Here is a 24,950-nt window from a genome sequence, read left to right on the forward strand (position 1 = left end):
GGAATCGCAGCCCTTTTTTACGTACTCTTTCCATTCCTTTGGATTGTATCTCATTGGCTGGCTGATAGTCTTTTACTGCAGTGCCATGCAGTAGGAGGTTGTATTGATTTCACACGTCACTTACATGAAGGATCGATAAACCAGAGGACCCCAGACAAATGAACCTGTACCAAAACCATGGGTGCACTTGGACATGGCGATGTGCTCTGTGAGGGATGGTGACGTGGGGTTGGGTCAGTGGGGAACCGTCAGGGCCCTCTACGCCCTCTCAGAGGGCCTAAAATATTCTTAAAGCATTATATATATAATTATCCAATTTTATTTTATCTACTTACAGTTTGACATTCGACATCTAAACAATTACAAAAATATAAGCAAATAAAATATTCACCCGTGTCTATTCAATCTGTGTTGGAAGGTGAGGGGTTGAGTGGAAGCCTGTGAGCCTGTGTCTCCCCCTATCAGGACTGTGATGCCCGCTGTTCGTTTACAGAGGGCCTGGCAGTTATAATTCAGCGCAATACCAGTTTCAAATGACAGCAAAATTGACCAATCATATCTTCTCTCTTAGTGGGCGGGCTTAACTGTATGATAATTTCCGCCCGCTGTGGCGACGCTAGCTGTCGTTAGCACCATCGCTAGCTAGTTTCGATTCATCCCTTTGACGTCCTCGTGCGCGTTGTTTACATATTCCGCTTCCGAGAACCACGGAGCTGTGAACCTTATTTTGTTTGGAAACTTATTTTGCTTAAGATGTTATCTAGTACAGATATTATTGTTTATTGCGTTTTTAAAGCTGTACTGTCGTCTCAGTTTTTCTTTATTTAGTTTATTAAGAAAGGAAAAAAAAAATTTCGGGGGGGAGGGGGGGGGTAGTGGGCCCAGGTTTAAAGGTCACGGTTCGCTACTGGGTTGGGTGGAGCCAGGTGGATACGGATCACATGTCTTTACTCCCAGCAGCAGCGGGGGATTGGCTGCTCTCATCCAATCAAATGTGTCAAAATGTGTGAACTATTTAAAGCAACTGTGAACTTTCTTTACGGCCATGTCCATCCCCCAACCTCAGCACCACTTACGCTGGGTTGTTCAATTAGTGAAGGCAAGACGCAGGAAGTGAGAGAGTCTACGTGATCTAGTTAATCGAGTTAAGCATGGAGACCCTAAATCAGGTGATGGGAAAACATTCACTTTATTTTTCTGAAATAAAGCTTGAAGTTGATATGATGGGAGCAGGAAAAAGGTCAAAGGCCACATTCTGATGTCTGGATGACTGGGGCAGAACCCAATGTGCAGGTGTTGTGGGCTGATCCAGCTATGCAGTAGAGAGAACACACAGAAGAGCAACTAGTCCACAAATTGATGAAGAATGAAGTTAATGCTGGCGATGATGATGATGATGATGATGATGATGCAGAGGTGTCGGAACACAGAGTGCAGCTGGCTGGACTGCACAGCCAGTGATCAGAGAGCCCATGCTTGCCCATGTCTACCACAGAAAGTGTCAATAATGGACACATTAGAATCACATCTGGACCATGTGGGATTGGAAGAAGGTGGTCTGATCTGTTCTTTTATACTTGATCTGTTCTTATATATATATATGGACGTCTGTGTGTACAGTATGCGCGCTGCTTACCTGGAGAAGAGATGGAAGAAGGCAGGCCCACAGAGGTGTGATGATGCTGGCAGGGCCTGCTGGGAAGGCTAGGCTCCTGGCATTCATGGCCATGTTGTTTCACACCTTCTACCACCCTTAAAGTTTTTTCGGACTACACTCCATCATGGCAACTGTACTTATTAATGATGGTGTCCTATTGCAGCAGGATAATTCGCACTGCCACACTGTTTAGCAATGGTTTGAGGAACATGGCAGAGTTGAATACCGATTGCTGGATAAATGTGCACACCACAGAGGACCCCTTGCTACCTTCAGGGCTTAAAGGCTCTTCTGCAACACAGTATTAATTAGGTGGTTAATTATTATTAATAATTAATATTATGGCTGATCTGTGTATATCTTTGGTGTCATCCATTTTTGAGGATTTCTCTTTTTTTCTTTCCTTCTTTCGTCCATTTAAGTGTGTAGGTCTCGACTGAAAAGGATTCTGGGACATTGTCCACCATCCCACTCCTCCCAGTCCCTGTGGATTTATGTCTGTGTGGTCTGTTCTGTCTTAGGGCTTTTTAAGTGTCTGTCCCTCACAGTGTCACAGTGATGGCTGTGAGTGTCGTGAGAGTCCTCCTGAGAGACAGGAAATCTATTAGAAAACCTGTTTGGTGGACATTTTTGGGGAAAAGAACTATTTTTCAAACCCTTGGCTCTTTCCCTGGGCGGCGTCTGACCTGGAGGGTGCTGCGATGTTTGCAGTTGCTTTGGCTGTAACACAGATGATGCAGTTTCCAGTCATGATCAAATGCCTCATGAGCTGATTCAGACACACTGGTAGAACTTGAGACCCTGCGTGGCACTGAGGTCACACACGTTCCTTTCTAGGAGCTGCTGAGGTTTGGATTCTTCTCATCTCCCAGTTCCTCTGGTTCCCCTAGAATACATCTCACTTTTAGGATTTGATACTGCAACCTGGTAAAAGTGAAACCATATGAATTCTGATGACAACGATGATTGTTACTGTTTTTATTCTACATTTTCAAGCACATTGTCTTTGTAAGACTCAGGACTAGGCAAATGTACGAACAAATTTGAAGATTCTTGGTAAAAGGTGATTACAACAAAATTTCTCCAAAGATCTTTTTTCCCTCTTGTTTTTTTATCTTTTTCTTTCTTCCTTTAATAAATTGATGCCGTCATTTGAGAGTCTTTTCAGTTTGAGCTCTCAGTCTAGACTCTAGACATTAACTCTCGCTAGCCTTCTTCAGTCAGATGGTGTAACTACATCCCAGAGAAGCTGCTAGTTTATTTTAAACTTGAGTGGCTTGTTTTTAATGAAGGCAATTATGACAAGGCTCAGAAGCAAGATGGATGAAAAAGTGTACGTCCCCTCTCCCATTAGGCAGTGTTTAGCTCCCTGAACACCACCCTCACCTCCACCTCTGCTTGCATACCCTGTTTGAAGTTCTGGTGGGAGTGAGCATGGTGTGTGTGAGAGTCCTGATTAAGTGTGTTTCTTTCTCTCTCTCTCTCTCTCTCTCTCTCTCTCTCCAGTCGATCTGCTTGGTCTGCTGAAATGGCGCTCCAATACTAGCATCCTTCAGCAGAACCTGTGCCAACTCATGAAGGTGGACGGAGGAGAGGTGGTTAAGGTGAAAACACACACACACACACACACACTGTATTTCTCTCTCTCTCTCTCACATACTCTTTAACCATTTGTCATCAGTTTTATGAACTGGAGATTAGTATTTTTTTTGGTGAGATTTGTTTTTTTGTAAAAAAAAAACAAATCTTGGTGAGATTTGTTTTTTTTTATTTGAGTCTTGGTGGTAAAAACACAATTTTACTGATGTTTAAAATGGGAACGCAAATTACCCTTTAATGATGTCAGTCAGTGGGTTAGATTTTTTCTGACCTCATGACTTCTTGGTCATTACAGTGTCATGAGTTCAGAGCATATCTGACCCATCATTAGGTATTCATATAAATCTTTCAAGCTGCAAAATGAAATTTGGCTAAGTGCTAGAGAAAATGTCACATCCCTGTCATTACAGTGTCATATAATTGCTATAGATTGTCCAAAAATCTTATAGCTATGTATATATGGTACAATGTAATTACTGTTTTGACTGTCAGTGTCAAAATCTTCATGGAATAGTGTTGAGCAGTAGTAATAGCAGGTGAAGAAACATTAAGTCTCTCCAATGAAGTGTGTTCAGTTTTATGTTAAGCTATTCTACATAATTAGCATTGAGTCACAAACATTACAGAAATACACTGGGCTGCAAAGTTAGATGACACGTAAAAGTGAGTTGTGTAAACATGGAAGTTGTGATGCAGCATAACCTTGTCAAACAAAGAATTTCTTGAAATTTACCATCTTGACATCAGACCAATCTCCCTTTATAATGGCTTACACTTATTGGAATCCACATTTATGTTGGTTTATGTCGAGTGTTTAAACAGGGCTTATGTACAGTTGTGATCAAATTTATTCAACCCCCAATGCTGCGAAGGGTTTTATGGAATTCAGTGCACATTTGTAATTGTGTTCATAATGAAATCTTACAAGGACTTGTTAAAGAACTAAATGCAACTAAGATAGCATCAATTTTTTTTGTCATAAAGTATTAAATGGCCTTTTTGTGATTTCTTCATTGACACAATTATTCAACCCCTTTACGACTACCACTCCTAAGAACAGAGGTTCATTCCAGTGTTTTCCATCAGGTATTGAAAACATCTGTGGATGTCAACGAGCAGCAATCAAGCATGATAAGCACCAATTAGGCAGATTTAAAAGGACTGTGATACTCAGCTCCTTCTAGACATCTACTGGTGTGTTTCCAAGCATGGTGAAGGCAAGAGAATGGTCCCAGAAGACAAGAGAAGAGGTTATTGCTCTTCACAAGAATGGCAATGGATATAAAAAGATTGCGAAGTTGTTAAATATTCCAAGAGACACTATCGGAAGTATCATTCGCAAGTTCAAGTTAAAGGGCACAGTGGAAACGTTACCTGGTCGTGGCAGAAAGAAGATCCTGACTGCGACTGCTGTGCGCTACCTGAAGCGTAATGTGGAGAAAAATCCCCGCGTGACTGCTAAGGAACTGAAAAAAGACCTGTCAGATGTGGGCACTGAAGTTTCAGCTCAGACAATAAGGCGCGCACTGCATAACGAAGACCTCCATGCCAGAACGCCCAGACGCACCCCCTTGCTGACTCCAAAGAACAAGAAAAGTCGACTGCAGTATGCCAAAAGTCATGTGGACAAGCCACAAAGGTTTTGGGACAGTGTACTGTGGTCAGATGAAACTAAATTAGAACTGTTTGGGACAATGGACCAGCGCTATGTTTGGAGAAGGAAGAACCAGGCTTATGAACAAAAGAACACCTTGCTTACTGTGAAGCATGGCGGGGGGTCAATTATGCTTTGGGGCTGTTTTGCTTCTAATGGTACAGGAAAGCTTCAACGTGTGCAGGGTACCATGAATTCCCTTCAGTACCAGGAGATCTTGGAGGAAAATGTGATGGAGTCAGTCACAAACCTGCGGCTTGGGAGACGTTGGACCTTCCAACAGGACAATGATCCGAAGCACACATCCAAGTCCACTAGAGCATGGTTGAACATGAAAGGCTGGAACATTCTAGAGTGGCCATCGCAATCACCAGACTTAAATCCAATTGAGAACCTCTGGTGGGACCTAAAGAAGGCAGTTGCAGTGCGCAAGCCTAAGAATGTGACTGAACTGGAGGCTTTTGCCCATGAAGAATGGGCTAAGATACCCATAGGTCGCTGCAAGACACTTGTGTCAAGCTATGCTTCACGCTTGAAAGCTGTCATAACTGGAAAAGGATGTTGTACTAAGTACTAAAAAATAATGTCACTAGGGGGTTGAATAAAACTGATAATGATGTGAGCACAGTAAAGACATTTGTGGTTATTCCATCATAAATATTATGTTATGTTTGTCTAATTTATAAGTGCCTCTTTGATATAATTGTAAATAAGATGACTGAAATGATCAAAATCAATGTCAAACTGGCCAAAACACTTTATTTCAGTGGGGGTTGAATAAATTTGATCACAACTGTAGGTGTCATGAAGCCTTATGAATACTGTGCAGTTAAGTCAAGTATTAGGAAATGTTTTATTTCGGACGCCACTGGTGCCCTATGGTGCCGCGAGACTTCACTTGTGTTGGGTAATCTTTACTGGTACAGACATTATGGCGGGATGCCCCCGCTCCGTCCACTGGGGAGTTTTCTCAACCCTCAGCCGTTTGGCAGATGGCATTTTTATGTTTTGTTCTGCCGGTTTTGTTCTCTCTTCCAGTGTTCTTCTAACTGCTCTGGGCTCTTCTACAACATCTTGTCTCTGTCTCTTCACATTAAACTAAATCCTGAGCAAAATGTAAATCAGGACTGTACTGCACAGGGGGAAACATCTCCACATGTGCACTCAGATCATCTGTATCTTCTAGCCATTCCAGTATGTAGGTGCTCTGTTGCAAACAGAGTTGTGACTCCATTGTTGTCACCTCAGTTCTCCAGCGGTCCTAACGGATCACGTGCCTGCTCCTGGACGGTCCAGAGGAAGAGGAGGGTGGTGGTTTAGAGAGGGATGCTGCTGGAATAGATGAAGGTCTTCTTCTATTTTGGTGATCTCCATTGTGGGCTCTCAGTATTCAGGGTGTGTGTTGCACTACTACATGTGTGTGTCCACACCTGGAGAACGTGTGTGTAGAAAAGGCCTGTCTGTGCTGCCTGGCTGCTGTCCTGGGCTCATGTGCTTCTGCACCATGCCCAGCTGTAGGAAAGTGGTTGGGCTTGAATGTTCACACAGTATATGGCTCTGAATCTCTTTGCTTCAGCCAGACATTCGTTGATTTGTAGCACCAGGCCTACAGGACTCAACCATTGGCAGTTAACATATTGTAAATGTTCCTGTTAAAAAGCTGACATGACATTTCTTATCTAACATCACAGAATCTTTTCCCATATACAAGTGGTGCCATCTCCTCTCTCTCTCTCTCTCTCTCTCTCTCTCTCTCTCTCTCTCTCTCTCTCTCTCTCTCTCTCTCTCTCCTCCCCCCCTCTCATATAAAGACCTGGCTCATATACATTGTATGGCCAGTGTCTTACAGATACTCATCTAGTAGTGAGTTCAACCTCCAGTGGCCTACAGAGCCACAGCAGTTTGTCATGGCCAAGATTCCACTTGGTGTTGAAATCATCCTGCAGAAGTCTTGGCCCATGCTGTAGGTACTCTTATAAAATGACTTTAAAAAGGTGGAAGATAAATAACGTTAAATTGAACAAGCAACATTAGATTAATATCAATATAAAATTTAATACCACTAAAGTACCAACTTCCTATTGTAATTTTATCAACCAAGTCAACAATTTACAGTCATTTTTACTGGCGATAATATTAATAACTGAATTCTGAGGGCTTTAGTTCAATAGTAGTCTTTGCTTCAGGTTGTAGCTGAAAGATAACTGAGACAGCAGGGTTCTAACAGCAGTATGTTTATTAATCAACACAGTTCTAACAACTGGGAAGATATTGGGTGAACTACTGTCTACTGAACTACTGTGTGTGTGGCTGAATGTACGTAGACGTGTGTGAGCTGGTAAAGGGATGCTTGATGGGGTATGGGTCAAATACACTAGATTCTAGTATGAACACATGATGTGTTTGACCAACAGGAAGGAGGTGGACAGAGGTTGGACAAGGACCACAAGGATAGTTATCAGTACACTATAACATATTCACAGACGAAATGAAAAAAAATTAAATATAACCAGACAAAGTACACAACCGTGAGGAAAATTATCGCCTATGATGGAAAGATTAGGCGGAAGTATGACACCGCTTAGTCATCGATTCTTTCAGCGGCATGGTGTTTATGTCTGTGGGGTCTGTGTGATGTTTTTCTCTTTGTACCCTCGATAGCGTTGTACGAATAAACCCTGCACACTTGGCAGTTTTAGAAACACTGGCCCTGAACACACGAATGTTTTTCCACTCTAATGTAGATTCACACTGAAACTGATCCACACAAAACCTATGCACCTGATTTTAATGTTCTGGGATCATTGGGAAGCTTGTGAGAAGGCTGAAAAGGCTTTCTAATAAAGTGCATGGACAGGTGAATGTAATGCAGTGTAACAAATTGCAACGTAATGTAATGTAACTACGCTAGTAAATTGGGAAGAACTAGGGTCTTGATTCCACCCTCATAGAAACAAGATGATGGCTTTTCCTTTTTCAAAGTAGGTTGAGTACTTTTTTATTTATGAAGCTGTGTCTTTGTGGAGTAGGATAATTGGGGCTTTTTTTTTTTTTTTTTTTTTTTTTTTTTGCTTGTTTGATTTTTTTTTTTTTTTTTTTTCGTTTGTTTTTGTTTGCAGTTCCTCAGTCATTGGGGTTGCTGGAGTTCCTTTGAATGTTCCTTTGAACACTTTTTTTTGTTTGTTTTGTCAAGGTGTGAAGACATTACTGCTTAAATAAATTTTCTGTTCCCTCTGTCAAATTACCAGCTTCCAATTTTCATTCTTCTCTGACAAATGAATGCGTCTCATTTTCCCACCTCACAAGCAACACGTCCTGTTGCTGAGAGCCGGACTGGTGCCTGAGAAAGCGGAGAGGACTGAAGCCCCACAGGGAGGATAGTGGCCCCGTAGGCTTGTGGGTAGTGATGGTGATGGTGCTTTCTCCTAGAAGGCTCCCCAACCCATGTGGTCTCTTGTTCCATGCTCATCTTTCCAGTCTGAATGCCTGTGAGCAGCATGCATGGGGGCCTTTTACCAAAGTGCTCTGAGTGGCATTTAGACCGATGGGGTTTCAAGTAGACGGTTCCTTCCCTCGTTTTGAGGGAGCTGGGAAGAACTATAAGTCCTGTTGTACTGAAGCTAAGGTGTGGCGATCATGACTTTTCACGAGAGTGTATCTCTGTGTGTGTGTGTGTGTGTGTGTGTGTGTGTGTGTGTGTGCGCCTACATGTGCGTTGTGTCTCCAGTTCCTACAGGATACGCTGGATGCCTTATTTAACATTATGATGGAAAACTCTGACAGTGACACTTTTGACACGCTGGTGTTTGATGCCTTGGTAAGTTTTATTTTAATACAAGTTATATTTTAATACATACATTAAAGCATTTTGATATATTACAATCTTGGGCAGTCTATGTTTTGAATGATCATACCTGAACGCCAAACTTAATGTTGTGTCGTCCGAGGGGGGATGACCGTTTCCTGACCTCTGTGTCTCCTTCATATGACCTTGACTACAGTTTTTGTTTTTGTTACGGACACATTGCATCATTGAAGTGTACAGTGCTAGATGTTTTATACACTCATATAACCTTTACAAATATGAAATGCTTAACATTTAGAAATCTGAATGGTACAGTAGATGTTAACCGGTTTGACCCTAGGTCCGGCCAGTGGGTTCCCGCTGTGCTTTCCTGCTCAAACCACTTTGTCTCATGCACATTTACACTCATGGTGTCTCTCTCCTTTGTGTAGATTTTCCTTTGCACTATTTCTGTTTTGCCTTTCAAAACCTTTTAGATTCTTTTTTTCTTCAAGCCAGGAGTGATTAGGGCTCTGTTTTAATGAGACCTCGTGTGCTCTGTAGGTGTTCATAATTGGGCTGATCGCAGACAGGAAGTTCCAGCATTTCAACCCCGTTCTGGAAACGTACATCCGTAAGCACTTCAGTGCAACCCTGGCATACACGTGAGTGAATCTTCCCATCGAATTCCACTCATAATGAGCAGCTGAAGACCAAAGGTGTCTACTAGAGTTAATTTAAACCTTCATCATTCCTGTACGCCGCTGACCTTTTAATCAGCGGAGGAGGACGAATGTAACATGCATGCTGCAACTCCGAATGTGGTAATTAAAGTTTGTGAATTTGAAACTCATTATTACATAATGTATATTACATATTTTGTGTGTTTGTGTGTGTGTGTGTGTGTGTGTTAGGAAACTAACTAAGGTTCTGAAGAATTATGTCGACCATGCTGAGAAACTGACTGACCAGCTCCTGAAGGCCATGAAGGCTTTGGAGTACATCTTCAAATTCATCGTCCGGTCCCGGGTCCTCTTCAACCAGTACGTTGCCTTGCCTCTTTCTGCCTAAGCCAAAGATTTTACAGAGTAATTACACAGAACTGGTGATTATACAGAAACGGGGGCCTGAGAACTGCATGGTGTGTTGATTCAATCTGTTGTTGATTAAATTTGAGAACTGATCTAAAATCAGGCTGATGCTTCTTCACTCCAAGCTAAAGGTGTGACACAGCAGCTTTGTTCTGTGAAGCTTTAAACAGGCAGTTTTAAACTCGTCTCCTGTAATCCACACAACTTCTCCTGACTGCTGTCTAGTCACTGCACACTCACAGACTTTCTGGCTGATGGAACTGAATCGGTTGGCCTCATGTGAGCTGTCGGGGGAATGTTTCTCCTCAGCGATTATTAACTCTGGACCGGTCAAAGCTATTCTCTGTTGTAATAATTCAAAGATGAGGCTTGGTGTGTGCCCAGGATGCTGGTGTGAATATGGTTCTGAGTTCTTGATTATCCATGATTGCACGGCATATTAGTACTGACAGAAGATGCCATACCAGTATGCTGACATAGTGCTCTCCTTCTCTGAGAGACTTGAGAATAAGCAGAGAGCACACCCTACCTGAATGTTGTGTACTGTCTTCCGTGTGCATGCCAATTACATGTGAAGGCATACTCTAAAGAACTGCTGGGTTAATGTTCCCTTAAGTATGCAAAACTTGCGATTTGGAATGACATTGTGGTTCCCATTATCACCTGTTACATCTTGTACTCTGCTTTGAGGAGTCCAAGTCCATTTTAACTCTCAGCTCTGCAGGTGGGTTCTGGTTGGGATTGTGGTTGTCGTTACATATCATTCTTTACCAAACTAATGTTTGAAAATTCAAAGAGATTCTGGGTGTCACTTTGCTTTTGGCCTCCATGTTCCAAATGGCGAGAAGTCTGAGGCTCCGAGGAGGTGTTGTATGGAAAGATGACCCCAGATAAAATTGAGTTCACAGAAGTGATGAACTTCAGGCCCTCAGGGAGAGGACAGCGCGTCCTTCCCCAGGCTGATCTGCAGACCTGAGAGCTAAAACGGCCTTAAGTATGGACGGCCCTCACACAGAGTACAGGAGTACAGGTCGTACCAGTGCCATGTGTCATGTGTCCCTCCTCTGAGCTTACCATTGTCTTACCATTGTTTTCACATGCATAGATCTTCCTTCTAAGTGTGCACTATTTTTCATTTGCTTCGCAATCGGACAAAAAAAAAGCTTCTCAGACCCAGATTAGGCTCCAAACTTACTAAAAAAAGTTTCTAATTTTGATTCCCCACCAACACTGTTAGACAAAGACTGCAGTTATTCCTTAAACAACACTAGCCAATACTGTGGAACTGTATGGCTCTAAACATTGTTAGAGATCCTTATTTAACATGTAATGCAGTGGACTGCTGAAGGCGTGTTTTTAGCTGCAGAAATACATTGCAGTTTAGAAAAGAAACACTGTAACAGTATTTGGCTGTGTGGATGTGTGTGTGTGCATAGAGGGTGGGTGCGTCTGTGATTGTGTGTGTGTGTGTGTGTGTGTGTGTGTGTGTGTGTGTGTGCAAGTGCTTACAATTTCCATGTATATGAGATGTCAAAAATTGCATTTTTGGAAATAAGCCCATTGTGAAGATTGATGGCTTTCTGCAGTAGGTTATGTGTAGCCATTTTGTATATATGTCTGTGTGTGTTTGTGTATGTGTGCTGTTCTCAGTGCAAGGCCTGTTTTATTGGTCATTGCTTTGTGGTAGTGCACTTTTCTCAGTCAGCAGCAGGTTATGAGCAGTGAGAACATTTTTGACCATTTCTTCACTGTGAACGGAGGTGTGGTGGTGAGTGCCGGCACAGTTCTGTGATTACAGCATGCATGCTCTGACCCTGGAGAGCTGCACTACACATCACTCCAACCATCGGCCACTTCAGTGTACTCCAAGAGAGGGATATGTCTCCTAGATTGGTAGATGGACATAACTCCTCTTTAAACGAGCAGGAAGAATGTTGAGATTTGAGTTTTTGTGGTTGGTGTATTTGTGCACGCATGCATGCATACATATATATATATACACACACACACACACACACACACACACACACACACACACACACACACACACACTAGCCAGACTGTCATGCTTTAATCACACACTGAACACAGGCACACACACTGAACACAGGCGCACACACTGAACACAGGCGCACACACTGGCCGGACCACAATATGAGGGCCTGGATGTTGCCAGCCGGTTTCTGCCCCGCAGGTGTTGTTAATCACCCATGCCAGGCCACTGATCGATCTCTCTCTCTCTCTCTCTGTCTCTCTCTCTCTCTCTCTCTCTCTCTCTCTCTCTCTCTCTCTCTCTCTCTCTCTCTCTCTGTGCGTGTGTGTGTGTGTGTGTGTGTGTGTGTGTGTGCGTGCGCGTGCGTGCGCTTCCCTTTCAGGCTATATGAGAATAAGGGTGAGGCAGATTTCATGGAGTCTCTCAGGAATCTGTTCACCTCCTTCAGCACTATGATGAACAGTGATGCTGAAAGCACCAGCATGGTGAAGGTACACACACATGCGCACACACACACTTTAGAGGACAGCTTGTTTCCTTTCATTCATTATCTTTTTCTTTTTTTTTTTTTTTTTTTTAAGCTGTACATGATGTTTTTAATGAGTTTATTTATATAAGATTCACTGTAGTTCCAGTCGTAATCTAATCTTAATGATCTTGATGTCTTAAGAATAATCCTACTGAAATCTCTGTTAGCAAGAAAACTCAACAATTCTACCCATTCATTATGAGGCGACTCTAGTACAAGTTTAAATATCCTTAGTTTTTGGTACGTATGCAACAAACTCTAAAGGTTTAATGTACGGGGGAAAAGAGCAGCCTCTGTGAATTAATTTAAATATCATGTCATACTTATTTAGATAACAACTCTCTGCTTTCATGTTTTGTGTTATATGATGAGTAAATGTCCTGATTCTGTTGGTGGCTCTGGCCCCAGTGCCTCTGCATGTGTGCGCGTGCGCGTGTACATGCGTGTCTTTGCTTTAAGCACCTTGTTCCTGTTTGTCTTCATTGTGCACTGCGATGAGCAGCTCAGTGCTTCAGAGATGCTGTCTTCTCCTTTCTGCTGTGACGTAATCTGATTTGATCTCTTTGTGTCTATTCTTTTCTTTGACTTCACCTTCATCTGTCCTCTCCTCATCCTCCTCCTCTGGGTTCATCCTTTTTAGCTCCTTCTTAAGGTATTCTGCCACCCCCATGTCTCTCTGTCACTTTCTTTCTGAAACTCACCCTGTGTGGCATATATTCTTAAAAATATGTTCCGTCCCATCATTAACATTCATTCACACTGATTCTGTGACACGCACTTTTTAGTTCTGTGTCCTCTCCTCTGTACTGGTTATCAATCAGTCCTGAAGCTGTGCATGTAATTGGTTTTTGATAATGATGAACTTTCTTCTGATAAATGAGAATTGGAGTTTGATCTTCAGTATTGTCTAAGGGGATCAGGACCCTCTTCTGAGGTCCCGCTGGCTTCATGACTGGAGCACGGCACTGAAGTTACAGCATCAGTCCTGCTCTAACTTGCTCTTTCTGCCTTTCTTATCCTTTCTTTGTCTTCTCTCTCTCTCTCTCTCTCTCTCTCTCTCTCCCGCTCTCTCTTTCTCTAAAATACTTACAACCATGCCATTCCTCTATTGCAAACATTGCTTTGCTCTCATTCAAGCCGTCACCTCCTTGTCTGATGTCAGAGCAGCTCCACGGAGCTCCTCCTGCTCCATCGGTGCTCGCATGCCTCCACCCAGACGAACCCATCTGTTCAGCGCCATGTAATCACGCAAAAGCTTCATTAGAGAGCTCTGAAGCAGGGTGACAGCTTTTCACTTCCCAAACCCAGCAGCGAGTAAGGGAAGCCGGAACATTCCGCTCGGGCTGGAGTTCGCTCCTCCAGTGTTGGAGCTGACAAGGCCTGACTGACAGTGGAGTCAGAGCTGTCTGAGATAGAAGGGAGAGTCTATTAAACATCAAGCCCTGGACGCCACTCAGCGTCCCAGAGTTAATGGTCCCCTGCCAGGTTTTGCTAACATGGAGGTGAGTGGCATAATTGTTTTGGTAGCTAAAGGTTTATTCTCTTTATTCTTATACTAGAAATCTAAAATCTTGGCGTCCAGTGCTTTGGAGACAGCTTCCCTTATATTTCAAAGCTCTGTATGAGACAGCTAGGGGCGGTGTCTTGGCCTTCATATGACAATTAGTGTGAATTTAGCCCTCCTGATTTCTGTGTAGTGTCCTGACTCTGCAGGACCGAGAGCAGTGTGTCAGATTGACTTCCTCATCTTGTTTCTATGGTCAGCTCTCCATTTCTCCTATAGCAACGGCTAAATGCTCATCAGAATACTTTGTTCAGAGGTACCACAGTCTCAACCACAGATTTTCCGCTCTCTAGTTAAACAGGAGACCACTGTGATTGGTCAGCTTTGACCAACAGCAGCTCAGATCCCAGAGCCCCACTGAGGGGTGGAGTCAGTGAGGGAGGTCTTGGCCCAGAGCTGTGGTAACTGCATCCTCATTCTACATGATCACATTTGTGGATCCTGTCACTTGTGTCAGGTGTGGGCATTTGTATTAACACTCGTCTCCCTGTTGGTTCTCCTGTCTGTGGAGTGTAGACGCCACCTGCTTTGATACACAGTGTGTTTGTGTAGATGTAATCAATTTAACGACAATCAGACATAAATAGAATTTTTTATTCATTCTTTTGTTGGGGGTCAGATTTGTGTTTAAGGCTGTGGGTGATGTTGAGACATAGGGTGATTAAAAGATGGTGTAGCTTATAGTGATTCATATATGGCAGCTGCCTTTTATGTAGTCGACCACTGGCCACAGATTCTGACCACAAAATCACTGCCAATTGGTTAAAATGAATATCGTGCATTTTGAGGTGATTTAATTCAAAACAGCAGTATTTAAATGTTTTTTTAATGGTGTTTATTTTCAAATGTAAGATCCTGGACTTGGACAACTTTTTAGCTTTTAGAGATTTAAAGTGCACCAGTAGAACATTTCTCACATCACTATTCCTGATAGTCCTTTGTGGGTTACTAGCAGGAGACATTTATGATCGTGTATTGTCTACTTCGTGGTGGAAGGAAATGCTGTTTTTATCCATTATTCTGGTCAATGGCAGCATGTATAGTTGAGTTGGTGCTGGTCCAGGACTGGACCCTGATGGATCCCACAGGACTGAGTTTAGCCGATGGAGTAGGATGTTGTGCTCAGCTGAATCAAAATGTCCACTAAGAGCTAAAGAACCAGCATAGATAACCTGCATCTTCATTCACTCTAAGAACGTTAATATGTTCTGCTACTTTAATAAGTGTTTCATAACTAATTGACAAGAATGCTGACATACTACTTCTCACGTCACTGTGGAGTGGGAGGTCAATGGTTAATGGTTCATTTGCAGAGCTGACTACTAGAATGTGTTGTACTGCCCCAAACGTCAGCAAATTCATCTGATTTCTTAATTATGCTATTGGCACATGGGGCGGATTGGTTATTTAAGCTAACCTAGAAGAATTTTGGGTTGTCTTTTTCGCTATCATTGAGGATATGCAACTCCTCTAGCTGTTTCAGTTTAGTCATTTAACAATTTTATGTTTACAAAAATCATCAGCATAGTATGCTACCATTTTTGTTCTAGTTCCTTGCAAAACATTTTTAGTTTTGAAATGGTGGTAAGGTTTCTCCACAGGGAATTAGAATATCTAGATGAAGACTTATAGGTCTTATATAGTCTTGAGGTGTAATGTTCAACTAGGGTCAGGGAAACTCCACACCAAATCATCAGTCACATAATTATGACTTGCTAACGATTCAGTGCTGCTCTAGACAAGCACAGATCTTCCAAAGAAAACACAGAAGTGATCAGAAATTCCAACATACAAAGTGTTAGTCAAATCGATATCTATTTAATGTGATCTGATTGGTTCCAAGGCATGGGCATGTATTATGGTAGTAGCTGTTGATTTAACAGTATGAGACAATGTAGTGTTGCTGGGTTGACAAGGGGTCACCATCAAAAACTCTAGCCACCTGCAGCTCTGTGGTCAGAACTGACCGAAGATGCATTAGGATGTCTACCACAGACTATAATCAATCTGTGGTGATGGACAGTTTAAGTTAATAGCTACTAGGTCTGTTTTTTAATTAACGTGTGGATTATACGGCATACTGCATGTTGTGGGTCTGGTGTAGACACTTGATGGATGTAGGCTTCTACTGCTTCAGGCTGAAATCTCCTGTAGACGAACGTCAATGGAAAGACCCATGTATTACACAGGTGGGTAGGGAGTCCAGAGGGGGAGAACGCAGACGTGGAGGGATGGCTGGGACATGCAAAGACGAGAACTGGAGCCGTGGCTGTTCTTTTATTGATTGGCAACGTGCGAAGGCTTATTTGCAGTGTGTGAATGCACTCAGCACGCCCCCTCCAACAGTTATCGACTGTCCAGTTTGGCCACCAGGAAGCCAATATCCAGGCCAGCTCATCAACACTGGCTGTGCTAAGCATGGTTGGGTTTGAGAAAAGGACATTCAGTGCCTCGGGCCGGCCGCCATTTGTTTTTCTGTTTATTCATTTATTTGCATACCATGTGCGTATTCTAATACTGCTTATTCTGCTAACATTCTGCTTCTTTGTTTGTTTTAATCGCCAGGTTTTAACCCCTGAGTATTTTTATGGACGTTAACCAATCAAGTGCCACTGCACTGACTCCTTCATCTGATTTAATGCTAACAGCTTTTATTTCTCAGTACTACTTTTAATGTGGTCATAAGCATTTGTTTTGTCCAGGTGTTCGTCTGTGCGTTTTGTATGATCACCAGTGTTTTAGTGTACTGAAAATGTTTTCTCTCCTCTGTAGGGGGCAGCACTGAAATATGTCCCTACCATTGTCAATGATGTCAAACTTGTTTTTGACCCCAAAGAACTAAGGTGAGTTTACCTTGTTTTTAATTATTAAACATCTGGCAGGTGTCATTGTTTTGATGCAGGATTTTAAGCCAAAACAAATTTCTAGTGAAAAGGGCAAATTTTGACCTTCAATGAACGGACCATTTCACAGCGTTGTTCGTGAAGTTAAAGACTCATTTAAAGACCTGAATACCAGGTGCTGTTAGAATGTTGCATAAAAAAGTTTGAAGATAACCACTATATGGTCACACATTTTCTCTTGTTAAGACCTTTTAATGATCTGTGGGAGGTGGAGGTGGAGGTGGGGTTGGGGGTGGAAGGCTGTAGTGCCTCCATCTCTCGTTCTGTGCTGCTAGTCTCAAGGGGCTGTAAATTAAACCAAGGATGAAGACAGAAATTACAATGTGCAAATTTGACAAATTAGGCTCTCTGCGCTCTTGTGAAAGAAAGTGCTTGTTTGCCTCAGGGTCTTAAGTGCGCTTCTGGACTCCGATCTGCTGTCCTATCCTAGCCCCTCTAAGCCCATTATGGAATTACCTTCTGCTCATTGCGTGTCTAACGTGCTGATTTCATATTGTTTTAGTAGTCAGTCTCTCTCTCTCTCTCTCTCACACACACACGCACGCACACACACACACACACACACACACACTCACACAAGCAATCACTCTCAGGTTCAAGCAGACCATGTCTTTACTTTAAAATTCACAACACACACACCCACACCCCGATGGGTCCAGTGTGATTAGGTTGCTATAGAAACACAGGCCACCGGTCAGACAGTAACTTTGTCTGCCACCCAGGTTAATGTGTTTTGTGCTGAATACCGTTCTCATCCTGTTGGGAGGTGGTGTTAGCTCTGTTAAAGCCAGGTCTCCTCCCACAGTTGCTTCATGCTCTATGGGTGGTGCACGATAAATTGGGAATCAGCTGTTGCTGCTACTGGCACATTTAAATGGACTTCCATGCTTATGAGATGATGCTTCTGTTCACAGGACAGTCTGGCCTAATAGACGGTCTGTTGGACCTTTGAAGAAAGGCATGGCATTTTATTACTGTAGCACATAGGCGTGACACTTGTGTATTAGCTATTAGCAGTTAATTTGTATGCTCATTGGGCCCCAGTATAAATGATTGTTAGTGTGTGTTTGTGTATGTGTGTGTGTGTTGGACTGTGTATGTTGCTGTAAATGATTCCAGTATGGGATTAATGGTTTGGCCTTCATAGATAGATACTTTTATTGTCATTGTACATGTACAACGAAAATAAGCAGCAATCCTTAAGGTGCTATAGGACAGAATAACAATAAAACAGTAGAACAACAGTACAAACAAAGTCTAAACGTGGGCTGAGGACTGTTAACCCTAACTGGGTGTGGACAGTGAAGACAGTGGGGTATATATATACACAATAGTGGAACATTAGCAGTAGTAGATGTGGTTATTGCACAATCCTATAGATGGTAAACATGACAACACTTGAGACAGTTACTGCACTGTGAATAAATAAATAGTAAAAGTGACAATAGTGCATGAACACTGGGCAATTGAGGCAGATATTGTACGTTCCTGAGTAGATAGAAAAGTCAGAAAAGTAGTTCAATTTGAGTAGTTCAATTTTGGAGGGTGGTGTAAAATGTCCAATTAACCAGTTCGGTGGGTGTATTTGTTAGTGTTCAGTTCCCTTATCGCACTGGGGGGTTTTTAAGTCTGTTGGTCCTGGATGTAATGGACCTGAGACGTTTCCCAGAAGGCAGTTGCTGAAACAGTTGATGTCCAGGGTGAGAGGAGTCTTTCAAGATGTTAGCTGCTCTGCTGAGACAGCGGGATTTGTACAGGTCCTCCAGACTGGGCAGTGGGCAGCCAGTGATCTTCATGGAGATCACTTCATGGATCACTCCATCTTCATGGAGTCCTGATAAATATGGGACTAGATTTGAGCTGATGCGGGGAGAGTGGTAGGAAAGAGGTGGAGGAGGGGCCATTTATTCATTCATGCTCATGAAGACTATAAGGGGACACTTCATATTAACACAATCTACAGAGTGTTCTCGTATCAGATATTCCGATGTTGTAAAGCCTCAGTCTCCAGTAAGTGCAAACACACAGCGACCCCAGAGCCAGACCTGAAAGGACTGGAAGAGGTTTCCTCTTGTTTACTCTCTAGCTAAAGGCTGTTGCTGTTGGAGTAGTCAAAACTGACCCGCAAGCTGCTAGATTATTCTGACTGGTGCATTAGCCTAAATACAGTGTATACTAAGCCTTAAGCAGAGCCATCTCATAATTGTCTCTCCCTCCCCCACACTCATTCAGTTTGGCCTCTGAGGGGTGTGTGTGTGTGTGTGTGTGTGTGTGTGTGTGTGTGTGGTAGTCCAGTGCAGGCTGTGTGAAGGTCAGAGCATGGTAAAAGGAAGCCAGGTCTGTAGGGGATTGATGGTACACATATTTACCCAGAAATGTGGATAGAGACCCACGTCAACCTTCCTGTCATCTGGGGGAGCCATAATGGACACATGTAGTTTTTGACACACACACACACACACACACACACACACACACACACACACACACACACTGAGAGATGCACACAAAAAACAGCAGAGTGAGACCTATAACCCATTATTTTTCAATCTACCTTGTGTTGTCGCATGAGTGATTTAGCAGTGGTAAGCTCTTTTTACTGGAACTGTCACCAGCACTTGCAGAGAGCCCCTGAACACTCCTGTCTGCTCCCTCCTGTCCCCTCCCTCCTCTCTGCTCCCTCCTGTCCCCTCCCTCCTGTCCCCTCCCTCCTGTCCCCTCCCTCCTGTCCCCTCCCTCCTCTCTGCTCCCTCCTGTCTGCTCCCTCCTGTCCCCTCCCTCCTCTCTGCTCCCTCCTCTCTGCTCCCTCCTGTCTGCTCCCTCCTGTCCCCTCCCTCCTGTCCCCTCCCTCCTGTCTGCTCCCTCCTGTCTGCTCCCTCCTGTCTGCTCCCTCCTGTCTGCTCCCTCCTGTCTGCTCCCTCCTGTCCCCTCCCTCCTGTCCCCTCCCTCCTGTCCCCTCCCTCCTGTCTGCTCCCTCCTGTCTGCTCCCTCCTGTCTGCTCCCTCCTGTCCCCTCCCTCCTGTCTGCTCCCTCCTGTCCCCTCCCTCCTCTCTGCTCCCTCCTGTCTGCTCCCTCCTGTCCCCTCCCTCCTCTCCCCTCCCTCCTCTCTGCTCCCTCCTGTCTGCTCCCTCCTGTCCCCTCCCTCCTGTCCCCTCCCTCCTGTCCCCTCCCTCCTGTCTGCTCCCTCCTCTCTGCTCCCTCCTGTCTGCTCCCTCCTGTCTGCTCCCTCCTCTCCCCTCCCTCCTGTCTGCTCCCTCCTGTCCCCTCCCTCCTCTCTGCTCCCTCCTCTCTACTCCCTCCTCTCCCCTCCCTCCTCTCCCCTCCCTCCTGTCCCCTCCCTCCTCTCTGCTCCCTCCTCTCCCCTCCCTCCTCTCCCCTCCCTCCTCTCCCCTCCCTCCTCTCTGCTCCCTCCTGTCCCCTCCCTCCTCTCCCCTCCCTCCTCTCTGCTCCCTCCTGTCTGCTCCCTCCTCTCCCCTCCCTCCTCTCTGCTCCCTCCTCTCCCCTCCCTCCTCTCCCCTCCCTCCTCTCCCCTCCCTCCTCTCTGCTCCCTCATCCTGTTTTCTTATTCATTTTTTGTTCCTTTTTCTTCATCCTCCTCTTCCTCTGTCTGAGTGTTGGAGGGTTAAGTAGCTTTTTGCATGTCTCCTGCTGTTCGAGACGGTCCCAGTTGCCAGATAGTGCTCCTGGGGGTGTGCCATGCCCTGCAGTGTGCTGTATGGAGCTGCCGTTGTCTTCTTGGCTTCTGCAAGATAGTGTGCCAAGGAAGCTGATACCCACGCAGCAGGACTACTGCACACGCTCACCTGCCCCAGGGCTGTCTGTCTGCATGAATCTGTGTGTACTGGTATGGTGTGTGTGTGTGTGTGTGTGTGTGTGTGTGTGTGTGTGTGTGTGTGTGTGTGTGTGCGCAAAAATCTGTCTGTGTGTGCGTGTTTGATCTGTCCTTCAGGGAATACCACCCATCATGCACTGTAAATTCATCAGCTAGGTTGGTGGTCATGTTTGCCTGAGTGTATGTGCTTATTTGCATGTATGTGCGTGTGTTATTTATTCAGGCAGCACACGATGAGGTCAAATAGAGAGATGAAACACACATGGGCTAATGTTGTGGTTCAAATAACACACTGGACATGTACATTCAGTGAAAGTAAAATATAAGTGATGGTTAAAATAAGTCTCACTCTCTCTTTGTGTGGTGTGTGTGTGTGTGTGCGCGTGTGTGCAGTAAGCTCTTCACTGAGTTCATACTGAAGGTACCCACTGGCCGCTTGGTCAAACAGAAGCTCCACTGCATGATTGACATCGTCCACAGTGATCTGTTCACACAGCATGGTATGTAAAGACATGCATGTACACGTACATGTACACATCTTAAAGAAGTTCACCTCTTTTGTAGAAGGGTGACTACGCCGTTCACTTAATATAGTCACATCCACTGTCCTCAGAGATATTTTAGAGCTGAGATGCTTTCTTGTAGTTGTATGTGTTGTTCCTGTGTGACCTACTCTTGGAACTCATGTCCTGCCTGTAGCTCTTCAGAGGTGTGTGTGTGTGTGTGTGTGTGTGTGTGTGTGTGTGTGTGTGTGTGTGTGTGTGTGTGTGTGTGTGTGTGTGTGTGTGTGTGTGTGTGTGTTAGTGAGCTCCTGTAACACAAGTGGTAACTAGTAGTAACAAACGTCACACAAAAACTCACATAGGGACCACACATACTGATACTGATGAATCTAGATATTGCTGTAGATGAAAAACAAATTCTAAAATGAAATAAAAATGAATGAATGTTGTAGAAATAACGTGATGATCATGGTGAACGTTATGATCTGTATGACACACACACACACACACACAGGAAAACACCGGGGTTCTCCTGCGATGTAATCCTATTCACATCTTGCAGCCTGGACCTGCCGGTGATGCACTGCAGGGTCCTAGAGTCCGTCTCTCCGCTCTCATCTGCATCCTCAGTCTGTATTTTGTAAATGCCATCTCGGCTGCACCTGAACATGCAAAGGCATCTCGTTGTAGCATCTGGCAGTGGTGATGTCTCTCTCTCACTCTCTCTCTCTGTGTGTGCGTGTGTGTGTGTGTGTGTGTGTGTGTGTGTGTGTGTGCGTGTGTGTGTACCACAAACTGAGATGTGGTGTAACAGCAGGAACATATGGCTGCTCTGCAGGCCTAAATGGTTAAACGTCACTCGGCTGTAGTTACGTATAGCTGTGTGTGCAATCCTGCAGTCCTAATTAAAGCGTCCTTTCCCCCAAAACACACGCACATACACACACAAAGTCTGTTATTCTTTCACGACTCAGCTGTTCAGTAGACTTAGCAACAGCTTAGTGCTTACCAAAATTGGGTAAGTGGTAGCAGAATAACCGATAAACGTCTTGAAGGTCTCCTGTGGTATCCTGTGGTTTATCTCTGACATTCAGTCCAGGTGAGTGATGCCACATGCCCATTCAGGGTGTAGTATGTGGGGTAATGTGGCCCCTGTGCTGTGGGGTGTGGTAGTGTGTGTGTGTGTGTGTGTGTGTGTGTGTGTGTGTGTGTGTGGTAATGTGGCCCCTGTACTGTGGGGTGTGGTAATGTGTGTGTGTGTGTGTGTGTGTGTGTGTGGTAATGTGGCCCCTGTGCTGTGGGGTGTGGTAATGTGTGTGTGTGTGTGTGTGTGGTGTGGTAATGTGGCCCCTGTGCTGTGGGGTGTGGTAATGTGTGTGTGTGTGTGTGGTGTGGTAATGTGGCCCCTGTGCTGTGGGGTGTGGTAATGTGTGTGTGTGTGTGTGTGTGTGTGTGTGGTAATGCGGGTCCCTGTGCTGTGGGGTGTGGTAATGCGGGCCCTGTGCTGTGGGGTGTGGTAATGCGGGCCCTGTGCTGTGGGGTGTGGTAATGCGGGCCCTGTGCTGTGGGGTGTGGTAATGCGGGCCCTGTGCTGTGGGGTGTGGTAATGCGGGCCCTGTGCTGTGGGGTGTGGTAATGCGGGCCCTGTGCTGTGGGGTGTGGTAATGCGGGCCCTGTGCTGTGGGGTGTGGTAATGCGGGCCCTGGGGCTGAAGGGCTTTGGAAATTGTTTGGTGTGTGATACTTATTTTCAGTGCAGATTCCCTCACAGTGTTTTGTCACTTGTTGAAGTGTTTGTGTGTGGATGTGTGTATCTGCGTGTGTGCGCGTGTCTGCGTGCATATGTCCGTGCGTGCGTGTGTGTGTGTGTATGTGAATTTGTGTCTGTGTGTGTATATGCGTTTGTGTTTGCGTCTGCGTGCGTGTGCATCTGCGTCTGTGTGTACATGCATTCGTGTGTGTGTGTGTGTGTGTGTGCACGCGTTCGTGTGTGTGTGCTGCAGGGGTGTAGTGGTGGTCTTCTATGATAGTTCTGGTCTGTTTCTTTTGCTTCACTCTTCAAAGATTTGGGTTTTATTTTCCGGAAAACGGACACTCGTGCACATAAGTGTGCTCAGCCTCTCAGGAACATGCACGCACATACTAATGCTCTTTGATCTCTGATTCCCTAAAGGTTTACTTTGGTTCTATTGTTTGCAAAGAATATTTAACTAAAGATTTTCCTCTTCCACTTGGATCACAAAGTATTATACTTAAGGTCTAGATCCAAGAAAAGATTTTAAAAGTATACACACACACACACACACTTGCACTCCCACTCAGATTTATACAGTTTTTTGTTGTTGTTATACACACTTTGCCAGGTGGCTTTTGTTTGTAACCACATAATCACTGAGCGGTTGTTGCTTCTCTCTGAGAGCATGCTGAGTGGCCACGGCCCACATCTCCACCTCACTGACCTTCAGGGTGAACTACACACTCGGCCAGTGATTACATTTGCGAAGCTCCTTCTCATGAACAGAGCCCCAAGGCTGTGAGGAGCGTCTGGACACAATCCAGTAAACAGCGTTTAAGTTCAGTAAACAAAGCTTACGTTCTTGTTCGTTTCTGCAAAGTATGCAACAATCTTTGAGCGGCCGCTGCTGCAAAGTGCTGCAGAAATGTCAGCAAAAAGCTGAATGTGTGTTCCCCCCTGCATGTTCCTGCAGCTCTCACTGACTGGCCACCTGGAGGTGTTTCACCTTCAACGGGTTTAGACTTGACTGAAACCTTTGGCTACAGTGCTTTGTGTTTCTGATATAGTTCAACATTGCAGTCTGCTATTGGCTCAGCTTTTCAAGTAGCCATTCAAATGATGCTATACCCTGCTCTTGGACTGCACCCTGCTCCAGAACCGCACCCTGCTCCTGGGCCGCACCCTGCTCCTGGGCCGCACCCTGCTCCTGGGCCGCACCCTGCTCCAGAACCGTACCCTGCTCCAGAACCGTACCCTGCTCCAGAACCGTACCCTGCTCCAGAACCGCACCCTGCTCCTGGACCGTACCCTGCTCCTGGACCGTACCCTGCTCCAGAACCGTACCCTGCTCCTGGACCGCACCCTGCTCCAGAACCGCACCCTGCTCCAGAACCGCACCCTGCTCCAAAACCGTACCCTGCTCCAGAACCGTACCCTGCTCCTGGACCGTACCCTGCTCCTGGACCGTACCCTGCTCCTGGACCGTACCCTGCTCCAGAAACGTACCCTGCTCCTGGACCGCACCCTGCTCCAGAACCGCACCCTGCTCCTGGACCGTACCCTGCTCCTGGACCGTACCCTGCTCCAGGACCGTACCCTGCTCCAGGACCGTACCCTGCTCCAGAAACCGCACCCTGCTCCAGAAACGCACCCTGCTCCAGAATCGCACCCTGGTCCAGAACCGCGTTCTGCTCGTTTGAAAGCCTGAAGATAAACTGTGTGAGAGGAGCATGCGGTAGTTCCACATAAGACTCCTCAGTGCTGCGGGCTCAGACACGAGACGCAGGGATGTTTATTCACAGTCTACAGAGTGTGTGTAAATTAGGAAATGTGCATATAAAATGAATACAGTATTCAGCATGTCCCTTTCTCCCATTCCTGATGAACTTGCACCAATATATCTGGTGGAATGCGAGCACAAGCAACAACACATCTGTCTTTTAGATGAAAAACATTCTGCATCTTCACAGAGTTTGTTCATTTTATATCAGGGGGAGTGCTGATATAAGTGTGTTGGCTAAAGAGTGTGAATTACAAAGTGTTGAAGGATTGGAGTGGCACAGTGTTCAACATAGTTCAACTCTGCATCAAGGTCCAAACCCAACTC

General features: G+C 44.9%; 1 protein-coding gene across 2 annotated transcripts in view; it reads left to right on the forward strand.

The window, feature by feature from the left end:
- The window catches only part of dock1 (dedicator of cytokinesis 1), a 196,447-nt gene that overhangs the window by 47,204 nt on the left and 124,293 nt on the right, over positions 1 to 24,950 (forward strand). For both annotated transcript variants that reach the window (XM_077000004.1, XM_077000005.1), the window contains exons 19-25: positions 3,164 to 3,261; positions 8,638 to 8,727; positions 9,259 to 9,359; positions 9,609 to 9,737; positions 12,161 to 12,269; positions 16,644 to 16,714; positions 21,000 to 21,106. In XM_077000004.1, the coding sequence (XP_076856119.1) occupies positions 3,164 to 3,261; positions 8,638 to 8,727; positions 9,259 to 9,359; positions 9,609 to 9,737; positions 12,161 to 12,269; positions 16,644 to 16,714; positions 21,000 to 21,106 (705 nt within the window). The remainder of the gene's footprint in view (positions 1 to 3,163; positions 3,262 to 8,637; positions 8,728 to 9,258; positions 9,360 to 9,608; positions 9,738 to 12,160; positions 12,270 to 16,643; positions 16,715 to 20,999; positions 21,107 to 24,950) is intronic.

The sequence above is a fragment of the Brachyhypopomus gauderio genome, chromosome 3 (assembly GCF_052324685.1).
Source record: "Brachyhypopomus gauderio isolate BG-103 chromosome 3, BGAUD_0.2, whole genome shotgun sequence".
NCBI lineage: Eukaryota > Metazoa > Chordata > Actinopteri > Gymnotiformes > Hypopomidae > Brachyhypopomus > Brachyhypopomus gauderio.